At 43.7% G+C, this 19,491-nt stretch overlaps 1 protein-coding gene across 1 annotated transcript in view; it reads right to left on the bottom strand.

The window, feature by feature from the left end:
• Positions 1-18,899, bottom strand: part of TSPAN12 (tetraspanin 12) — a 62,830-nt gene extending 43,931 nt beyond the window's left edge. Inside the window, exons 1-4 of the mRNA XM_072964601.1 lie at positions 18,505-18,899; positions 17,418-17,553; positions 4,734-4,816; positions 3,492-3,627 (exon numbers count right to left, since the gene is read on the bottom strand). Coding sequence (XP_072820702.1) covers positions 3,492-3,627; positions 4,734-4,816; positions 17,418-17,483 — 285 coding nt within the window. The 5' untranslated portion in view covers positions 17,484-17,553; positions 18,505-18,899. The remainder of the gene's footprint in view (positions 1-3,491; positions 3,628-4,733; positions 4,817-17,417; positions 17,554-18,504) is intronic.
• Positions 18,900-19,491: the final 592 nt, after the last annotated feature.

Raw genomic sequence — 19,491 nt, 5'->3', positions numbered from 1 at the left:
TCATAGAAACCCCGACAGTCTGTAAGCCTTACAGTTGGTAAGCACCTGAGAAATGTTAACTACTTGGATTATCATCAGCATCTTTGTCATTATTACCATTTTAGGAGGTAGTATTTCAGATGCTAATGGACGGGTAGTATTGAGACAAAGGTAATTAAGAAGAAATTCCTAGTGAAAGGGACATCAAGAAAAAGAGTAGGAAAGAACAGGGCAAAAAAGGTTTGTTCAAGGATCAGAAAATACAGTTTGACCAGAGGACAATGAAGTAGGTAAGAAAGCTGAACATGGCAGATGAAGGTTTGCTTGCAGAAGAGCTTGATGCAAGGTTGAGGTGTCTCTAAATTCTTCTTTACCCAACAGGAATCTTTCAAGGCTTTGGAAAAGAGGGGTAGTGTGATCACCTTTGCATTATATTAACCTGGCTGCACGAGTTTGGGGTATATGGGAAGGAGATAACAGAGGCGGGAATTTTAGTTAGAAGGCTCTGCATTGTTTCAACAAGAAGTCAGGAGAGCTGAACCCGGGCATTCCAAATGAAAACAGAAAAGAAGGGACGGGTTCCTGAGATTGCAGACTAGAACCTACAGAGCTTGGCAACTGTTTAGAGAAGGAGGCTTTGGAAAGGAAGCCACAGAAGAAACTGTTTGAAAAGCAGATCAGATGCAGATTGGTTATGAGCAATAGATAGGTGTGAGTTGAGACCACAGATCAAAGGAAGAGCTGTGCTGGGTCAAGACACAGTAACATCTAAAAAATTGCCAGGAGGAGAGAGGCAGCCCAGTGGGACTAGAGAATGAACTGCCACAGGCAGTCAATGGAAAGAAGCAACCAAAGTGAGAATAGCAGCCAGGAACAGCACACGGAACAGCAATGCAGCAAAGGCTGCTCTGTGGACAACAGCACATCCATCAGGCAAAATGGGTGGGGATATGGTAAAGCAGCATCAGTCTCTGCCAGCCATCCTCCTGGGGGAGGGGGTGCTAACCCCTTGGGCCTGAGCCTGGAGACCCTCTTCTCCAGCTTCAATACTCACAGTAGATCTTATTAAAGGTCTCATCAGAGAACAGTGGAATTATCTATCATACACACTGGTCTGATGGCAAAAGCTAGCAGTGCCTAGACTCTCAATAAGTGTTTGAAGAATGAATGAATGAACTAATTACTGGCCCTTAGAACCTCAGTCCCTCATGTCACCTTTGCATCATAAAGCCCTCTCCAGCATCACAAACTAGCCCCGTGTGCACAAGTCTCTGTGGCTCCTCCTGCCCCAAGGAGGGCCCAACTTACCCTGTTATTTGTTAGCTTGTTTTACTAGCATCCAAGCAGCCTAATGGAACGCATAAACGGTTTTCAAAATACCTTTCTGAAAAGTGTATTTCCATGAAATACACTGTCCCACCCCACTCCATCCCATAGTCCAGGAACCATCCAGAATCATACAAGTTGGGGGGAAGAGGAAAAACAGCAGCCATAATTAAATTGGTTGTAGAAATGGGACATCACTGTAAGACTGTGGTTTTAAAAAAAAGGATTCTGAGATTTTTTTTTTTAAGTTTAAATACCACACCCATCTTTTCAACTATAAGTTGCATATAAAGTAAGTCCTTTCGTTTATGGTTAAATCATTGTTCAGATTTCTTAAATGGCAAAATAAGACTCCAAACCCTTCCATCTCCTCTCCATTGAAAGAAGAACAATGATGACACATTATAAATAAATACAGTCAAAATCATCGCACAGCAAAGTAGAGAGAAGTGAGGCAGTGGGCAGGTTCCCCTTTCTGAGAGTGGTTTGTTTTCTGCAGCATTTCCCCTTTTCCAGTCATGGACCTGAAGAGTTATCCTCCACGAAGCCAAGTAATAACATTAACACAGGTTGTTCCTGTGAAATGCAAAGTTTTCGTTCAGCTTCACACCAAGATTCCGTTTTAATTGGCATGGGATGGGGGCCAGTCCGACCCTGGAGTGCGGGAGCTGGCTCCTGAAAGCCAATTTATGCTCATCTCTCCCCAGCTCCGCAGTCAGTGATACCATGTCATTAGTCTGAAATCGACCATGCTGGGAGTATTTACTCCACAGAAATCTTCACGTGCTACAAATCAGGGCTTTTTTTCCTCTCACATATCCAGCATATCAGCACAAGGTTAAAGAAGTTCTTTTCAGTTTCCTACAAGAAATGAATGCACAGCTACCATTAAGAACTATTGCAAAAAAAAAAAAAAAGAGTATACTCAGTGAATTATTTTTTGAGGCATCTGACATTTCTGCAATTACATTTTAGTAGCCTCAACTACCTCGTGCCACTAACAGTGAGATTTTATAGACTCAGTGAGCTTCGAAAACCTCTATGTAAGCTGCATTTTTAATTGACTCAGATTTTTAATGTTAGAAGAGAGTTTGCTAAGTTTTGAATTAAAAGTCTAATCATAGATTTTGTAATCATAGAATTTGAGTGCTGAAGGGAATACAAGAAGTAATTTTTTAAAAGAATGAAAAATAACTCCATTTGCAGCAACATGGGTGAACCTGGAGATTATTGCACTAAGTGAAGTAAGACAGAGAAAGACAAATATCACATGGTATCAGTTATATGTGGAATCTGAAAAAATGAGACAAATGAACTTATTTACAAAATGGAAACAGACTCACAGACATAGAAAACAGACTTATGGTTACCAAAGGGGGAACAGCGAGGGTGAGGAGAGATAAATTAGAAGTTTGGGATTAGCAGATACTGACTACTATATATAAAATAGATTTTTTTTTAAAAAAAAAAGGGTCCTACTGAATAGCACAGGGAACTGTATTCAATATAATAACCTATAATGAAAAAGAATATATGTATACATGTTTGACTGAATCACTATGCTATACGCCAGAAACTAACACAGCATTGTAAATCAACCGTACTTCAATTTAAAAAAAATTCTAAGTAATTTGGTCCAACTCTTCCAGAATTAAAAACAACAACGACACTAAGATTATAGAAACTGAGACTCACTTGTATCCACTAATTTAGGTAAAGGCAGTGTGGGGATTACGATGTCTGTCTGCCATCTCACCACCTGAATTTCCACATGGGTTTAAATGGTGGGTTTGTTTAAACAAAAGAGAGAAAGAAAGAAAGGAAGTTCTATTATAACTTCTCAGTTCTAGTCCCGAGGGGCCTGTCTGGGTCATTACAAAGGTCCATGACACCAGAAAAAACTCATACTTTCAAATGAAAATGTCGACACATAGCCTGGGTGAAAGAATTAAATAGCGTCCGTATTTCTGCACCTCATCGTCCGAGCACAGCAAATACTTGAACTGAAATCATCTCTCGTGGAAAGAGCACTTCCCTTCTCACAGGATGTTAAACAATCACCACCGATTAGACTCCCTCCTGCTATCGCGGTTCCCTAAGCTTGTAATCGTGTGCACTGATGAAAAAATGATACACTTCTGGTTGGCCTTTTTAACCGTAATAAAGAGAAGATATAAACACCATACCCATGCAAGAAGCAACAGATTTCTTTTCACTGTTCCACAGTATCCTAACATCCCCACAATGATAAGGAAACAGCAAACGGCAATCATGACTGGATGAACCACGGGAAAATAGGTCAAGATGACAGCCTCCTCGACCCTGAAAGAAGAACAGTAATGTCCTTTTATAAGTAAAATGCAATCAAAATGCACCCAAGACACAGTTGTGATTTGTGTTCGTAATCCTCCCCATCAGCGTGCCTCAAAGCTGATGGCGTATTGCGATTTTCAAAACCACTGTGCCATCCCCCATTTGCTTTTTTGTTTTATTTTTTCGTTTTGTGTTGCTTAGTTTTTTTTTTTTATACAAGTGGTAGCCTTCCTATCTCAGCTCATTTTAAATACATTAAAAGATAGGAGACCTCAGTAAGAAGTTGATCTCATATTAGCTCTGAAGCCTTAATGTGAGGAAACCACATGGGACCCTTCAGGATTTCCCAGCAGAGAAGAACCTCCCTCCTCCTCTCCGATCCGGGACTCCACCTGCAGCCCGCACTGTCTCCCTGACAACCGACCTTCCCCAAAGATGTAAAGCACTGCTAAGGAAAGGGAACTTGGTCTATACTAAAAGAAAAAAGGAGGGGAGATGCTTTTTGTTGGGAAACTATGAAAAAATAATTAACTAGAGCCATGATGGTAAGAGTAAGAATAAAGATAACAAAAAAAGACCATTATGAACTGCTTACTAAGCTCCATTGTGTTAAGGACTTTACAAAAATGTATCTCAGTTGATCCTTACAAAAGCTCAGAGTGGTATATAATACAATCCCCATTCAGAGGTGAAGAAATTGAGGCTCAGAGAAGTTAAGTCATTAGCCCCTTGTGATGGCAGTGGATCAATTTTTCAAAATTTGAGAAGAAAATGACATTTTGGGGTTTGCTTTTCATTAGCTCAGGAATATGAAGAAGAAGTTGGCAGGAATTTTCTAAAGGAAAAAAGAGTAATGCTGTTCTTTATACACAAATATGACGGGGCTGACGCACTGTCAGGACAGGCGACTGGTACCACTGTAACCGGAAATGTCCCCCAGGACCAGGGGCGCACCTTAAAGAGTATGCTAGAAAATGCGAGTGTTGCCACGGGCAGGAAAAACTTTCCAAACCTGGAAAAGCGCTACCATCCAAGCAACTGAGGGCTGATTTACTTAGAAACTACAGTCTGAGGAAATCTGAGGAGAAAAATCAATCATTAACTACCAAGCCTACCTCGTTTCTGCAGTTAAAGTCAGCACATTATTTAGGTAGTCCCTCATCCACGCAGACACCGCCAGCACGCTGATGGACATTAACTGCGGAGAAAAAAGTACACATCGATTACCAAGAATTTATGCAACATTCTCTGCAGGACTAATAATAAAAATAAAAAAAATAAGGATTTTCTTCACATAACCGTTATGCTTTTTCCTGATTACCATTTACCACCTGTTAAAATTTACTATCACCATCAATATCTGTCATTCTGTTTTGTTATCGTGTCATAGCCGTGAAACAGAATGCCACTAGTAGGATACAGAGAGCTAAACTATTAAACAGCTGATTCCAGGCTTAGGACGGGAACGGCACAACATGAAGAGGCCACAGAACAACTAAATTACCGGGTGTACAAGATGAGCCTAAAACATGTCATACGTAAAGGCAAGGAAGCAATCAAATGCTACTGATGTTGTCAAAAAAGTCACAGGTGCTAACTTGAAAGGGCTACCATTGGCTTAAGACTGAACAATTTGAGCATCCAAATAATAATAATAGTAATAATAACACGAAGGCCAATATGCTAAAATTTATGAATTCATAATAATGATTAAACGAAACTGACGAACTAGCTTCGCAGGATGTTGGATATTCAACTCATTATTCAGAAAACCGATAAGAATCCAATGATTTTATCACTCTTTCCTACACAGACTAAGGAAAGAACCGAAGACTTAATGAAAGCTTTTATAAAGAGTATCTGCTAATACCTGCAGCAAGCATGCTAGAGCATCACTATTTGACAACCCTTTCTAAAACAGTGGCTCTCTAGGCAAAGATCCTCAACAACTGCCAAAATGATCAGGTCAGCAGCTCTCCGTCCTGTCTGTACATCAGAATCACCTAGGGCTCTTCAAAAACTTCCTGAGCCCAGATCCACCCCAGATCAATTCTTGGAAGTGACGCTTGGGCAAAAGCGCCACAGATGTTCTGATGGGTAGTCAGGGCTGAGAACGACTGCACTAAGGGGAAGGCTGATGGGGACCTCCAGAGTGGAGCCATCAGGCTGATGTAAAACACCAGACCACCCCCCCACCACCCCGATCAATCTTCGTATCATGAAGAGACAACCAGATATAATCTCTCCCAATACGATGCAATCAGAAGCAGTCAGGGATACCTCCAAGGCATTTTAACCAAAAGTCAAACCTGAATCTAATCAAGCCTCCAGCTCTATCAGTTTATAGGAAATACAGGGAATCAATATAATCTTGTTAAATGCCACCATGGGGGTGCAATCAGCAACACTGAGAATATGAGAAATTTTACAGAACAAATGATCTGGTTTCTTCAGTCAAAAAAAAAAAAAAAGCTGGCAAGTGGAACACAAAAGAAAGAAGGAGAAACTGTTAGAAAGCAAAAGAGATTTAAGAGATTGTCCAAGGCAATAGGTTGACCTGCTTTACATGAACTAACCACAAAGAGACACGTATGAGATGACTGGGGATTTTGTAACATGACTGGATAGCTGAAACTATTAAGAAATCATAGTTTATTATTTCAGATAGGTATTAAGGTTCTTTTTTAAAGAAGCCTTATCTTTTAGAGATATATGCTGAATGGTTTAATAAATAATCATGATGCAAGGGGCTTATATGGGAAGGGTAGGCTATGTTGGTTACTGGGGACAGACAAACTATACTGTGCTTTCTACTTTTGTATATGTTCAAATTGTCAATAATTAAAAAAAATTTTTAAACAGCCAATATCTAGAACATGTTCAAAATGAGTCTTCCTGGGGGCTTTTCTAAAAGCTGAAGGTTAACCTCTAAGGTTTGAAGGTCCTTCCTACTTTGACGGAAATTTTTCTAAAATGCACCTTATACTTACTTATCTTCCTAAGCACAACATAGTGAATTTCAGTTTAACTTGCTTGACTTGATTTTTTAACAGTTTTTGGCATCTTAACATTAATTACCATTATACGTTACAGGTTAGCTTTAAATGCTGAAATAACGAACATACGAGGTAGGGATGAGTCTTTGCTGACTCAGTGACCACAAAATGTACTTCCTGGGGAAGGGCTCCCAGGAAAGCAGAACACGTGTTGTTCTGTGACCTCTTGCACAGTGAAGCATGGCTACCTGCCTGGAAAATCAGCTAGGGAATTCACCGTCCTTCATCCAGTTGCAAATGCAGTAAATCCCCCCTTATCCGAGGGAGATATCTCCCAAGAACCCCAGTGGATGCCTGGATCCGTGGATAGTATTCAACCTTTTCTATACCACGCTGTTCCTGTAACACTGAGCAGGTGGCGTATACGGCATGGATATACTGGACAAAAGGATGATTCACATCCTGCGCCTGACGGCAGGAAATTTCATCTCACACTTCTCAGGACTGCACACAATTTAAAACCTACGCATTGTTGATTTCTCAAAGCTTCCATTTAATATTTTCGGACCGCAGCTGACCGCAGGTAAATGAAGCTATGGAAAGTAGAACCAAGGATAAGGGGGACTGCCGTATTTATTCAACACCTACCATCGGCCTTGTACTGTCTGTATGAGAGTCAGAGACCCAACACTGCATAAAAGAAGCAAGGTCTCGGCCTTTGCGGAGCTTTGTGCAGGACACGAGGAATAAATCTGCAAACCCGACAATGACAGACTGTCAAAAGCAGCATGAAGCACAGAGGAGTGAAGTAACCTGCTCGAGGTCTTGCAGACTTTAAGAGGCAGAGCTCGATTCAAATCCAGATCTTCACCTTTGGAGCTTCAGGCTAACTGCCTTCCAAGCTTAGAAACAAGCTTTCTGTTCTACAACCAGTGAGGAGAGGAGCCTGCGATGTATGCAGGGCTCCTTTTTAAAAAGGGACAGAGAAACGGGCGTGAGGAGGTTATCTGCAGCGGTCAGGCTCCATCTGAATGTCGGAACTACATTCTTTGCTGAATAAGGGCTCGGCAGTCAATAGCCTAAAACAGGTTAAGAGCCCTGGGACCCCAGGTCAGAAGAGAATTAGACCAGTTATTACCCTCCTCATTTCTGTTGGGAATGAAGAACGGGCTGTAAACCTCGTAAAAGTTACCGAGGGGAGCAGCCACAGTGCATTAACCACCCTTCTAGCTTCTGCAAGCGTGATGCTTTAACATCTGTTCTGCATGCTGATGCTGGACACGCCTTGGTCTGGACAAACTGACATTATGCCTGAGTCACCTTGCCTTGGCCGCCGCTTTCCACTGCCCTTGGGAGGAGTCCTTCTCCAGGGGACACAGTTTTCGTTTTCAAATTCAGACCAACCAATCAGGAGCCCACACTCCCAACCACCCCCTTATTGAGCTGTCTCATTCCAGGCCACTCTGCGCCTGCTCTAATCACCCCAAGTCCAGGTGCCAGACAACCAGCGACAGAGGCTGCTGAAATTATTCAAACTTGCCAACCTAAAACCTGCTCACCCTGCCTTGTCAGCTCCTTCTTGAAGCAACCACAATACTAGTACCTGCCCACCCCTTCTCCCTCCCTGCCTCACGCTGGACCCCACTGCTTCCCCTCTTGGTCAGCCATGATGAGACATGGACTCTCCCTCCTGGGATCTGTGAGTGCAACAAGCTCTCTTTTTATTGGCAGTTGTCTCCTGATCTGCTGGCTTTACCACACCCAAATAATCACAGAATCTATTTAAACACACAGGGTGAGAAGGGGATCGTGGACTACTTGATCAAACCTGAGGCTGTAAGGTCACCCTCTACTTGGCTGTATGTGGGCCTTTAAATATCTTATATGTTTCAGCGGGACAGGAAAACCTATTAATGTGCCATCTGATTTGATTACCTTAAATTCTTTTGCAGGTATAAATACTTCTCTCCTCTCTCTATTGTTCTTCAAAGTAATAGCTGATCTTGGTTTCTCCATCCTTCAATTCCTTACAGACTGTTTAGGCAATTTTCAATATCACAGCTCTAAGACAGGTGTCAGTAAATTCCTGGATTCTTCATTTTGTGTGATATATTATCGGTGGTTGTCATTATATACACAGTTCTTCCATTCATAACAAAGAATATCAGTTTTTCAATGGCATATTCCAACACATTTCAAGTATGGTAGAATGATTAACAGCATGGGTTCTGAAGTCATTTTTTCCATTAAAAAAATTTGTATTGATCAGCTGCTCTTTGCCACGTGCAGTGCAATGCCCTGGAGACGCACTGATTGGCAGTAACAGGCACCGTCTCGGTTCTATGAGTCAACTGATCAGAGATATAAATGTCTAACTGCAAACTGCGAGAAGCACTGGGAAGGAATACTACAGGCTGCCGTAAGAGCTCCCTTTGGGGTGACTGACCTGTCCCATGGGGTCGAAGGGACTTCTCCAGACAGCTGAGATCTGAAGGATAATTATCAAGTTCTTTAGGGAAGGGAGGTTGAAAAGAACATTCCTGTCAGAACGGGCAGCAAAGGCCCCCGGGTGGAAGGGAGCAGGAGACGTTCAAGGGAAGGAAGCCGGCCCGTGGCAAGAATGCAAAGCCAGGCTGGGGCGAGATCTCAGAGGCCATTTTAAGGCCTGTGGTCTTGACCATGGTGACAGTGAGAAGCCATTGAATCAGAAGCCTTGGTTTGAATTCCAACTCTGTTCCTTTTCCTCTCCATGACTTTGGGTGTGTCCTTTCATCCTTCCTAAGCTTCAGTTTCCTCACATATAAAATGTGGTAACAGCAAGTCCGACTTCAGAGAGGACTCACAGGATGAAAAAAGAGTAAGATTCTTGTACATATTACCTATTTCTGTCTCAGGTGGCTTCTGACCTCAGGGGTTTCTCTTAATCTTTCTCAGTTTAGGAGACAAGACAGCTCGTATATCAGTTCAGAAATGGAATGTCAGCTATTCGAAGGTCTAGGAAGTGGATGGGAAAGGCAGCTCTGGGGCAGAACTACCTGTCGGGCTCCCACAGCCACGCTCAGCTGTGACATCTCTAAAACAACCCACTCGTCTGGAACCTGCGTGTCCCTCCCACTGTGCTTCCTGTCTCAGTCAAGGGTATGATGGACACTTCAGTCACATCCACTGGCACCTTGGCAGGCGGCCTGAACCTCTCCCTCTTCCTCGGTCCCACATCTAATCACTTTCAAGTCCTACAGATTGTTCCTGCAACATGCCCGGGGAGTTCCTCCCTGTTTCCTGCCACTTCTGGCTAGTCCAGGCCCTCAGTCTCTTGCCAGGCAATTATAACCACCTTATCACGGCACACCCCTGCTCACAGATTCCACCTCAAACTCACCCTTCAGTTAACTTTATAAAACACAGATCAAGTTCTTCCGCTTATAAGGCTCCTCCCCCCCTCTCGCTTCCACTTCCCCCAACTCTCTCCTGGAGGATAAAGTTTAAACTCTCCAGCAGGACACACAGGCCCGCTCCAGCCCCACTCTGACCTATCTCTTTAACTTGTTTCCTGCCAGCTCCTTCCCACACACGTCTGTCCTCGGATGACAGAAATTCTGCTTGTGCTTCTCTGAGACGCACCGCACAGACCTCCCGAAGCTCTGTCTTCGTCCACATAGTTCCCTCTGTCTGGTCTGCTGTCCTGCCCCAGCCTTCCCATCTTCGTGAACAGAGCAGCCTTATCCTTAAAGAGCATCTCAAACATCACCTAGAATGTAAAGATTTCCGCCCACAGTCAAGGCTCTCGTCTAGACTTCCCAGAGCAATATCTCTTGTTTCCTCTGCTCACCGACCCATCTCACTCCACGAGAGGACGCAGACCACTGCCCAGAGCCCCGTCTCACAGCAGAGGACCAGGCCCCCTAGTGAGACCTGCTCCATATTCGATGAGTGAATGAGAAAATAATATAATTAAAGGAAGATGATTTCAACTTGCCAGATAAAGCTAACTACCAAAGAACTTTAGCAAAATTAGGAGATGCTTTCAGCAGAACTGAGATTTCCGTCACTGGAGGTTTTCCAGTAGAGAGACGCTTGCTGAATTACATGATCAAAGATTTATATATCAGGTCAGAAGCTGGCTTAAGTGTTCTCAAAAGTCCTTTCCACTACAAACGACTTGGCCCTACTGGTTTTTCTCACTGTAGTTACCCAAGCATCGTAGCTGTGCACAGAACATTAGTCGAAATATCAGCACAAAGCTTTACCTCCTAGTAAGCAAGCAATTCTGAAAATAAACTGCTTGTTATTATAACATGATTTCCAGGCACATTAAATGTCTGAGAACAGTTCTAATCTCAAAGAGTGATTTTACTTACTGGGGCTGAGAAAATAATAACAGTGACAACAAATATTAAAGTGCACGAGGTAGCAAGAAGCTAAGCTAAAATGGGACAAGGTCACCTCAACAACGAATCCTGATTTTATTAAATCTCGAAGAACAAACTGTGTAAGCAATTCAGATCTCCTTCCTAATAATGTTATTTCGTGCTGATTTTCCAAATTAGAATAAGATAATTCGTCAATGGCCACTCACGATGGTTAAATCGTCAGGAACATTGTGGTTATCACATGTAACTAAGTCTGCAGCTCCCTGCATCTTCTCTGGTATTGCAAAATATTATTCCTAGTCCGAGGCAATATTTAGAAAATAACACAAATATTACATTAGAGAAATAAATTTAATAAACGGCTTTGCAGGACATTTGTCCCATTCTGTCTTGCAAAAACATTTAGAAAATGCTAGCTTTCAACAAGTCTTTATAAAAATGAGATTTGCTGTGTTAGAGGTATATTCTGGTTTTGCTTGAATTGAATTACGTAAAAACAAATATTGAATCAAGTTGTTTTCTAAATCAGAATTTATTACAATAAGGGATGCCTACAGAATCCACCCAATAATAAGGTCACAGTCAAAAAACAGACATTTACACCCTCCAGTTGTCTGTATTATGTACGTAACATATATAATATCACATACCTTATCTTATGTAAGGTGATAGTAACACCAGTCACTTCTGCTCAAGACTAACAGATGTCTCAAACCACCTACCTAGACTTTTCTTTTTATGTCAAAGCTGTTAGCAGAAGATAAAAAAGGTGAGAATCAGAAGAGAGATTGGGAATTTAGTTACAGTCCTGTTTGTACCTCGAAACTGGATAAGTAATTCAAAATTTAGGAACCTCTGTTCGCTCACCTTGAAAATGGGGAAATCAGATGAGGTGCTTTAAAAATTCCCTTTTTTTCCTTAAAAAAAAAGGGGGGGATTCAAATTGTTATTACTTAAAATGTGAAGGGAAATCAGTTTTGATTATTTGGAGGCTGGCGGCCCAGTGCAAGTACTTCCCCGGGACGTGTCTGTTTCACGTTCCCACGCCTGCACCCCTCTGCCTTTCCGTCAGGTCCTGCCTTCCCCGCCTTCCCCGGAGCAGGGGCTGAGCAGCAGAAAAGAAAGCCAACAGATAACACTATTTGCGAACACTGTGAAAACAGAGGCACTGTAAATGATGGCCGAAATGGGTTCTGGAGATTGCTTGTGGGTATCAGTTAAGCATGAACATCTACTAATTAGGGCTGAATAAATCAATAGCACTCTGGAGCTGTGCTGACTAATAGCTTTTATAGACCATGTTGCCCTGCAGACAGGATGACCATACATCCTGCTCTGACCAGGATGGTTCTACTTTCAGCTTCTGTTGTCCTGGCACAATGATTAGCAGAGACAATCCCTTTAACTTCACTCTCAAAATTGTCCTGATCTCCACAAGAAAGGATCTGGGCATCCTCGAGGCACTGCAGGTAAAAGAAGGGTAAAATGCTTCATTCTACACTGCAGTTAACTGTGCAGCTCAACGGCCCAGCTTGTGACTGTCCTGAGTGGGGACAGACAAATGGGGGAGCCTGCCACTCCAGTCTGCAGCAGGTCTGTGGCCCAAAGAATCCTCCATAACCTACTCCTCGAAATGCTTCCTTAAGAAGCTTGCACTGGCCTGGGTTTGTTCAGCTGAGCCATGCTGCACACACACACACACAAAAGAAAAAACTGTATCAGCTTTGCCCCTGAGACTAAAGTTTATTTAAAGCTTATTTTTAAAAAGCACTCACATTTGTCTGAAGGCTCTCCCCTCTTCCTTAGGAAGAGTTACAGAAAACTGGAATGCCTTTCATAGTATAAAGTTGGGGGAGCATCAATTTTAAAAGTGGTATTTTCGTATGACTATATAAATGCCATGTGAATGCAAACGCTCACTTGCCAAGAATCCCTTTTGGGTCTGCGGAGGTCAAACACCTAGAGCTCACCACAGAAGGCTTGAGACAAAGAAACAGAACACTGAGCCTTCTACTGCGCCTATCTCCCAGAGTGTGAAGTAGATTTCCTGTCCATTCTTTAGGCTTTCTAAGTTTGTTTTCATATTTAAGCAAGGGGAGTCCCTCTCTATTGCTACTATACTTAGTGATGCTAAGTGAAAAACAATGGCTCTCATCCGCTGGTGAGAAATGAGTTTAAAACTACAGATGGGATGTTATACTTTTAGAAAATAATAAGCAAACATATTGGATGACTGTTGTGTTCACCCATTTCAGAAATTTCCAAAGAGAACCATATGTAGCCGTATTTCTCATAGCAGAAAACCATCATCTAAGCACGGCAAACACTCATTTAAAGCCACAGAGGTTGTCTTTAGAATGGAGGGATGCTTTCATTTATGAAATAATATGGCATTTACATAGGGAAAGTAGGATACATCTGGGGTAAAAATAACTCATTTCCTTGCTCCATCGTGACCAGAATGGGAATCGTGGTCTCGCAAAAGTTCTCAGGGCAGTTCAGCAGCTCTCTCACGTGCACTGTGTCCCACGTGCCCTTTCCCATCACAAACCCACAAAATTCATGACAAACCTAGAAGGTCCAGTGTCTGTCTGCCAGCCCCAGGACAGCTGGACTGGGCTCACGCTTCCTGACAACGTGAAAGAGCCCCTCAACAGATGGCCCGTCAAGGTGACCGGATCCACAGCAATGAAGAGAACGCAGAGCATTTGTGATCTTGACCGCGCTGCGTGCTGTTTCGTCTTATACGTGTCTGTCTACGCCTCCCGCTTAAAACAATTACATACGCAAGATATACTTTTTTACCGAAAACAAATTCAGTAATTTTCAACTCACAGAACAGAAAACAAGATTGTACAGGTCCTCAGTTGTTTTCCAATTACGATTTCTTTCTCTTTCTGTTGGGTAGAGAAGGGGAGAAGGTACCAGCAGAGCAGAAACAGACAGGGAAAAGTCTATTTTAAATACGAAATGAAGAGTAAAATGAGCAACAGCTTTGGACCCACAGGTTGACGAGGGCAGGTTTCTCAACCCCACAAAACTAGAGGCCAGACAATCAATCACTCTCTCCACACTCGGGATGATCTCGGGTTCATGCCACGCTGCTTTATTCTGCTTCTACTTCCAATGAGAAGGAAAAGCAAGAGCTCCTCCACACGTAGCACTCAGACCAAGGTCACAGAGGAGCTCTCTAGGCATGCAGAGTCTCAGGCCCACATCCAGACTTACTGAATCAGAATCTGCATTTTAACAAGACGCGCAGGTGATTCGCGTGCGCGTGGGGGTTAGAGAAGCACCGCTCTAGAAGACTTGGAGGGAGCAGGTGGACAGTTAATCCTTTCCTACTGAAGATGTTTACTTCTCTGCTGCAAATAAATTCATCGCCATTTCCAACGTACAACTTCTACTGCACTTAGAGAAAAAACGTGGACTTTGAATCCCTGTTCTGCTGTTTTCTAGCAAGATACTGAACTTTTCTGAGTGACTTCTCTTTACCAAAAAAAAAAAAACAAAAACAAAACTTAATTTCTAGGGCTGTCATGGGAATTAGATGAGAGAGTAGTCTAATGATGCCAGGGAACGTGTGGGGCACAAGGCAGAAATCTGCTTCTGACTCAGTATGGAAATGCAGGATCTGCAAACACTGCATGAGCGCTGAAAGAATCATGCCAAAGTCTCCCAGAGGTAGTATTTACATTTCATACAGTTCTAACAAAACTCCCAACATGTTTTTAATTGTATAAAATAACCTTAAAGTCCATATGAAAAAGGAAACCTTAAGCAAGACAAGAAAGGCAGGTGCTTTAAAAGAACAGAAGAATAAAAAAGAATACATAAAATCCTAGTGTAAAATTCTATCGAAAACAATACATAAAAATTGTTTCTATAAAACGATTTCTTTATATAAAATGATGCTCACGCTCACTGTTAGTGGGGGAGGTAGAAAATAAAGTAACATAGAAATAACACTTTAAAACTTTCAAGTTGATAAAAATGTAAAAGTGTCGTGACACCAATGAGATGACAGCAAATATTTGTGTATATATTTTGGGGCTTATTGGTGCTTTTATTTCTAGGGGATAGATTCCCAGGACAGGGTTGCTGGGTCAAAGGAATGTAGGAGTATTGTAACAATAACAATTGCTACTATTACTACTGCGAGGATCCCCTTGACTCAATCATCCATCTCCTGGTGATTTACTTATGACAGTAGATTGTTAGCGCGCATCGCTGTTGCGGTGGGAGTAACGACTGCAGGTACCACAGCTACGACCGCGGCTACCACTACATGGAGGGCCCCCGGTCCCGAGCTTCACCCACATTCATTCTAACCCCCATAATGGCTCTGAGAAATGGGAACCACCACTCCCATTCTGCAGACTAGGAAACTGAGACACTAAATGTGCTTGGCAAACTTAGTGAGAACTATTTAAACATCAGCTATTTTGTTGTCATTGTTACATGTCCTCTGACATAGGAATCCCACTCCTGCAACTCTGTCTGAATGAGAAAAACAATCTAACCAAAAATACCATGAATGTATACATGAATGTCCATGAATGGACAAGTGTGAGTAAACCTATCTTTGTATGAAATAAAGAAAAACACAGAGGGATGCACAGTAGGCAGTTAACATGGATTATTTTGTTGGAGGAGAGATGGCATCTGGAGGAGGAGGGCTGGAGGAAGGGGGAAGCAATTTCAATAAATCGGAAAACGCACACTGAATGTGAGAATGTTGAAGTAGAGGACAACAACAAAGAAATAACATTTTACATTCCCTGGGGACACAAAGAGCCCTGGAGGAGTTTAAGGAATAGGTGTTTTTAGAGCAAATTTCATAGCTCAGAAGGGCAATATTTTTGTTAAACAGACACACACAATACAGAATATTAAGAAAATTTCCAAAGCACTATTCTTTGTTGAACAAGAGAAGCCTTGGTAATTCCAAGGTTCGAATACAGCGATCAGTCACATACAGGCACTGTCACCAGTGAGCTATTTGACCTTTGGCCAGTCACTAACCTACACTGAGTTTTCTGATCCACAAAGTAAGAAAGTTCAACCAGGCCCTCTTTTAATCCTCTTTTAGTTATAAAAACGTGATAATTATATAACTAAAAAGCATAAAGTAGAAAACTGAAAAGCAAGTAAACAGGAGTGACAATTCTTACACATTGTAATAGAGGACAGGTTTCTCAGCCCCACAAAACAATGTTCAAAATCTTAATACATTGTAGCTAAGCAAGTAATTTAATGACCCACTTAAAAAAATGTACATTTTTAGAATTAAAAACTGCAATAAGATCAATTAGGGATTTTACATTTCCAAGTGGTGGCTGTAACTACTCAATGCTTTAATTTTCATGTGGAGAAATAAAACGGTGGCAGTTTAGATACCTTTCAGATTACTCACTGAAGTGAGGCTTAATTTGTCACCTTAAAATGGAGCCATACCTAAAGGGCAGTTCACCCAAAATGTCACCCTCTAGACACCACCACGTGTCTCACATGTCCTGTGAAAAAAAGACGGTCAGTGCCCACCGGTCAGCCAAATAAATAAATTATGCATTAAGAATTCTAACAGAACATTTTGAATATAAATTATTAATAGAACACAAATTTGGCAAAAAAAAAAAACTTATCTGGTTAAGCATGACAGCTCCCAGAAGCAACATTCAAAGTTTCAATTTCTATAGTTTCCTCATAAGTTTCATAAATAACAATGTGATTATTAATAACACTTAATGAAAATTTATGCCTGGGTGCAAAACATAAAAAGTCACTAGCTCATAGGGCATAAAGATTTCCATGAGCTTGTTAAATTTTATGTATTTTATTTCCTTAAATGGTTACAGGATTTTCCAAAAGCATACACAAAATTCCTTAAAACTTTGCCAGCTTAGAAACAGTTACATGAAAGCCACCTTTTTAGACCGCACGGAATCTCCCAGAAGAATCTACTTAGTCTTTTGATAGGGCATCTGGATATGAATTCCTACAAAAAACATGGCAAGACTTCTTGCCCCAACCAGATTTTATAGTATGACGTAAGGAAACAATTTATGGCTTGCACAGTTATCTGAAATTCCTGAAAACAAGCAGTTCCCTAAGTAGTATGTCAGAATTGTCTTATCTGCAAGCACAAGCACGTGCATTTATTTATATCCCGAGATTAACTTCAAGTCTAATTTTACTGCCACGAGTATCCAGGGGTGGATCTCTTTTTCTTTTCCTTTTTTCTAATCACAAATGGAACTTGAGCTAGATCAAAGGCATTTTAAGGTCAAAATTTACTTCTCTGAAACATAGAGGGTGTGATCCCATGTAATTAATTAATGCTTAGCCATGCCCTTCGGCGTATTATGCGGTGGCTGTAGGAAACCGAGTCCAGCCGTCCCCACCTGTTGGTGCAGTGGGCTGTTTGACTTACCCAAAAGAGCAGATTGAGCGCGTAGAGCAGGCAGCGCAAGCACTTCACAGAATCTTCTCTGGCCATTGTGAGCCCCGAAAGGGAGAAGCCCCATCCTGTCACCACATCCTACCCCCACGGGCAAAACAGCAGCGATCTGCAGAGGGCGAGGGAGAACAGGGGACTTCGCACCGCCGCGCTCCCCGCCCCCAGCGCAGCCCTCCTCTACCGGCCCTCGGCTGGGTCCAGGGTCTGGTCCCAAGCCTAGTTCATTTGAGACACCGCTTCATCGAAAGTCATTTGTTAAAGTTACAATAGTAACCTAAACTCCTTGAAGTTCCAAACCGGCTTTGGATAACACCTGCTGGGTAGAGAAAAGATCGTCTCCCTGGATGACTGAAGGCGCGCAGTAAACTCGGGTTCTCAGGGGACACGCGGTGGTGTCCTCTGAATTCTGATGAGACGCTCTTTAAAACCTCCCTCAGTCCACGCCCCTCCTCGGGGACAGCTCTGCTCGGAACTGTCCCGAAGGCTGCGTCCCTATCCCTCGGAGATGTCACAGGCGCCGGCGGTGACACCGAGGGTGCGAGTGTCCCTCTCATTAGGACAGTTCCTGGGCCGCCCAACTCCGCACCCCCTTCCCCAACCTCCCGCAGCTCGAATGTGAACGCGGGGCACTGGAGGGGGCGCAGCGCTGAGCTGGGATTCCGCCCGGCGACTAGGGTTTCTCTGGGAGAACGTGAGAAACGATGTTTCGGCCCCGGAATGATGGATTAGCCGGGGGCGGGGGGCGGGGAGGGGCGCAGGGGAATTAAGGCCGGTGCAGCTGTGCAGACGCCGGGTTAGTCATTCACGGCCCCCTCCCCCGGCCCCGGCCCGGGCCCCGGCCGCGACCCCGCGCTGCCAGCAGCCCGAGGAGCACAAAGCCGAGCGCGGCCACCGGCCCCGCCACCCGGCCGCGCGCCCCCGGCAGGGCGCAGGGGGAAGCGCCGGCGGCGGGGAGCCCCGAGGCCAGCCTCTAAGTCGTTTAGCACACAGCGCCCAGGGCAGCCGCCGGCGGGCCGGCGGGACAGCGGGCAGGAGAGACGGGAGACGCGCGGCCACTCACCGTCGGCGCTCGGCTCCGCGCCCCGCTCCCTCCGGGGGACAGTCGGGGACGCGCGGCGGGGGCTCATCGGGGCAGGGACGCTCCTCCCGGAGAGCCGCAGGGCTGCATTGACTCAAACTGGAGACGCTTCCTTCTCTTCCTCCCCCCGCCACCCCCGCCGCCGCCGTCGCCGCCTCCTGGGAAAAAGGAAAGAAAAAAAAAAAAAAAGTCCTGGGCAGCAGTTGCTGGAAAGTCTCGGCTAAGCCACCTCCCAGCGCCGCTGTCCCTCCCTAGTCCTCGCCAAGTCCGGACGAGGCAGCGGCGGCAGCCAGGGCCAGCTGCGCAAACTCTCAGCGCATGCTCGGGCCGCGGGCTGCCCGGCTGGATCCGACTGGGTGTTTCTTGTCCCCTCAGGCGGCGGGAGCCCCCGAAGGGACGCGTCACCTCTGCAGGGGCCAGACAGAGATAAAGCCCAGGGACTTTGGAAAAGTCCGCGCAGTAAACCCCTTTAAAATGGTGGTGTCGGAGGAGGGGAGGCTGGGTTATAACCATAGGGAAACAGGCTTTTATTATATGAAAATATTTGTGTTTGAGAAGGGGGGTGAAGGGGTGGCCCAACCCAATTCCTGCAATGAGAAACTGGTTTTCACAACCTTTCTAGAACCACCTCCTGTGATTTGTAACTAACAGGGTGCCCTATGATCCTTCTTACTGCTTTGTTGCCTTCCCTGATTTTTTTTAAAAAACAGTTCTTTCCCACTTCCATGGTGCACTAACACATTTACTTACACCCCAGAGTAGACTTGTCCAGATCCGACACCCAGGATAGGAAGAGCACATTTAACCCTTTAGCAAGTAATCCAAAGTTTCCAAAATTTTCTCCCGATAGGACAGTTTGAGTTTTAACTGGGTGATTTCTCTTGCATTTTGTATATAATAATAGATTTCGATTTTTTTTTAAACTGGAAATTCAAGAAGTATTAAAGTAATAGTAGGAGACTATCCTTC

The sequence above is a fragment of the Vicugna pacos genome, chromosome 7, assembly GCF_048564905.1.
Source record: "Vicugna pacos chromosome 7, VicPac4, whole genome shotgun sequence".
Taxonomy (NCBI): domain Eukaryota; kingdom Metazoa; phylum Chordata; class Mammalia; order Artiodactyla; family Camelidae; genus Vicugna; species Vicugna pacos.
This window is presented reverse-complemented; position numbering and strand designations above follow the sequence as displayed.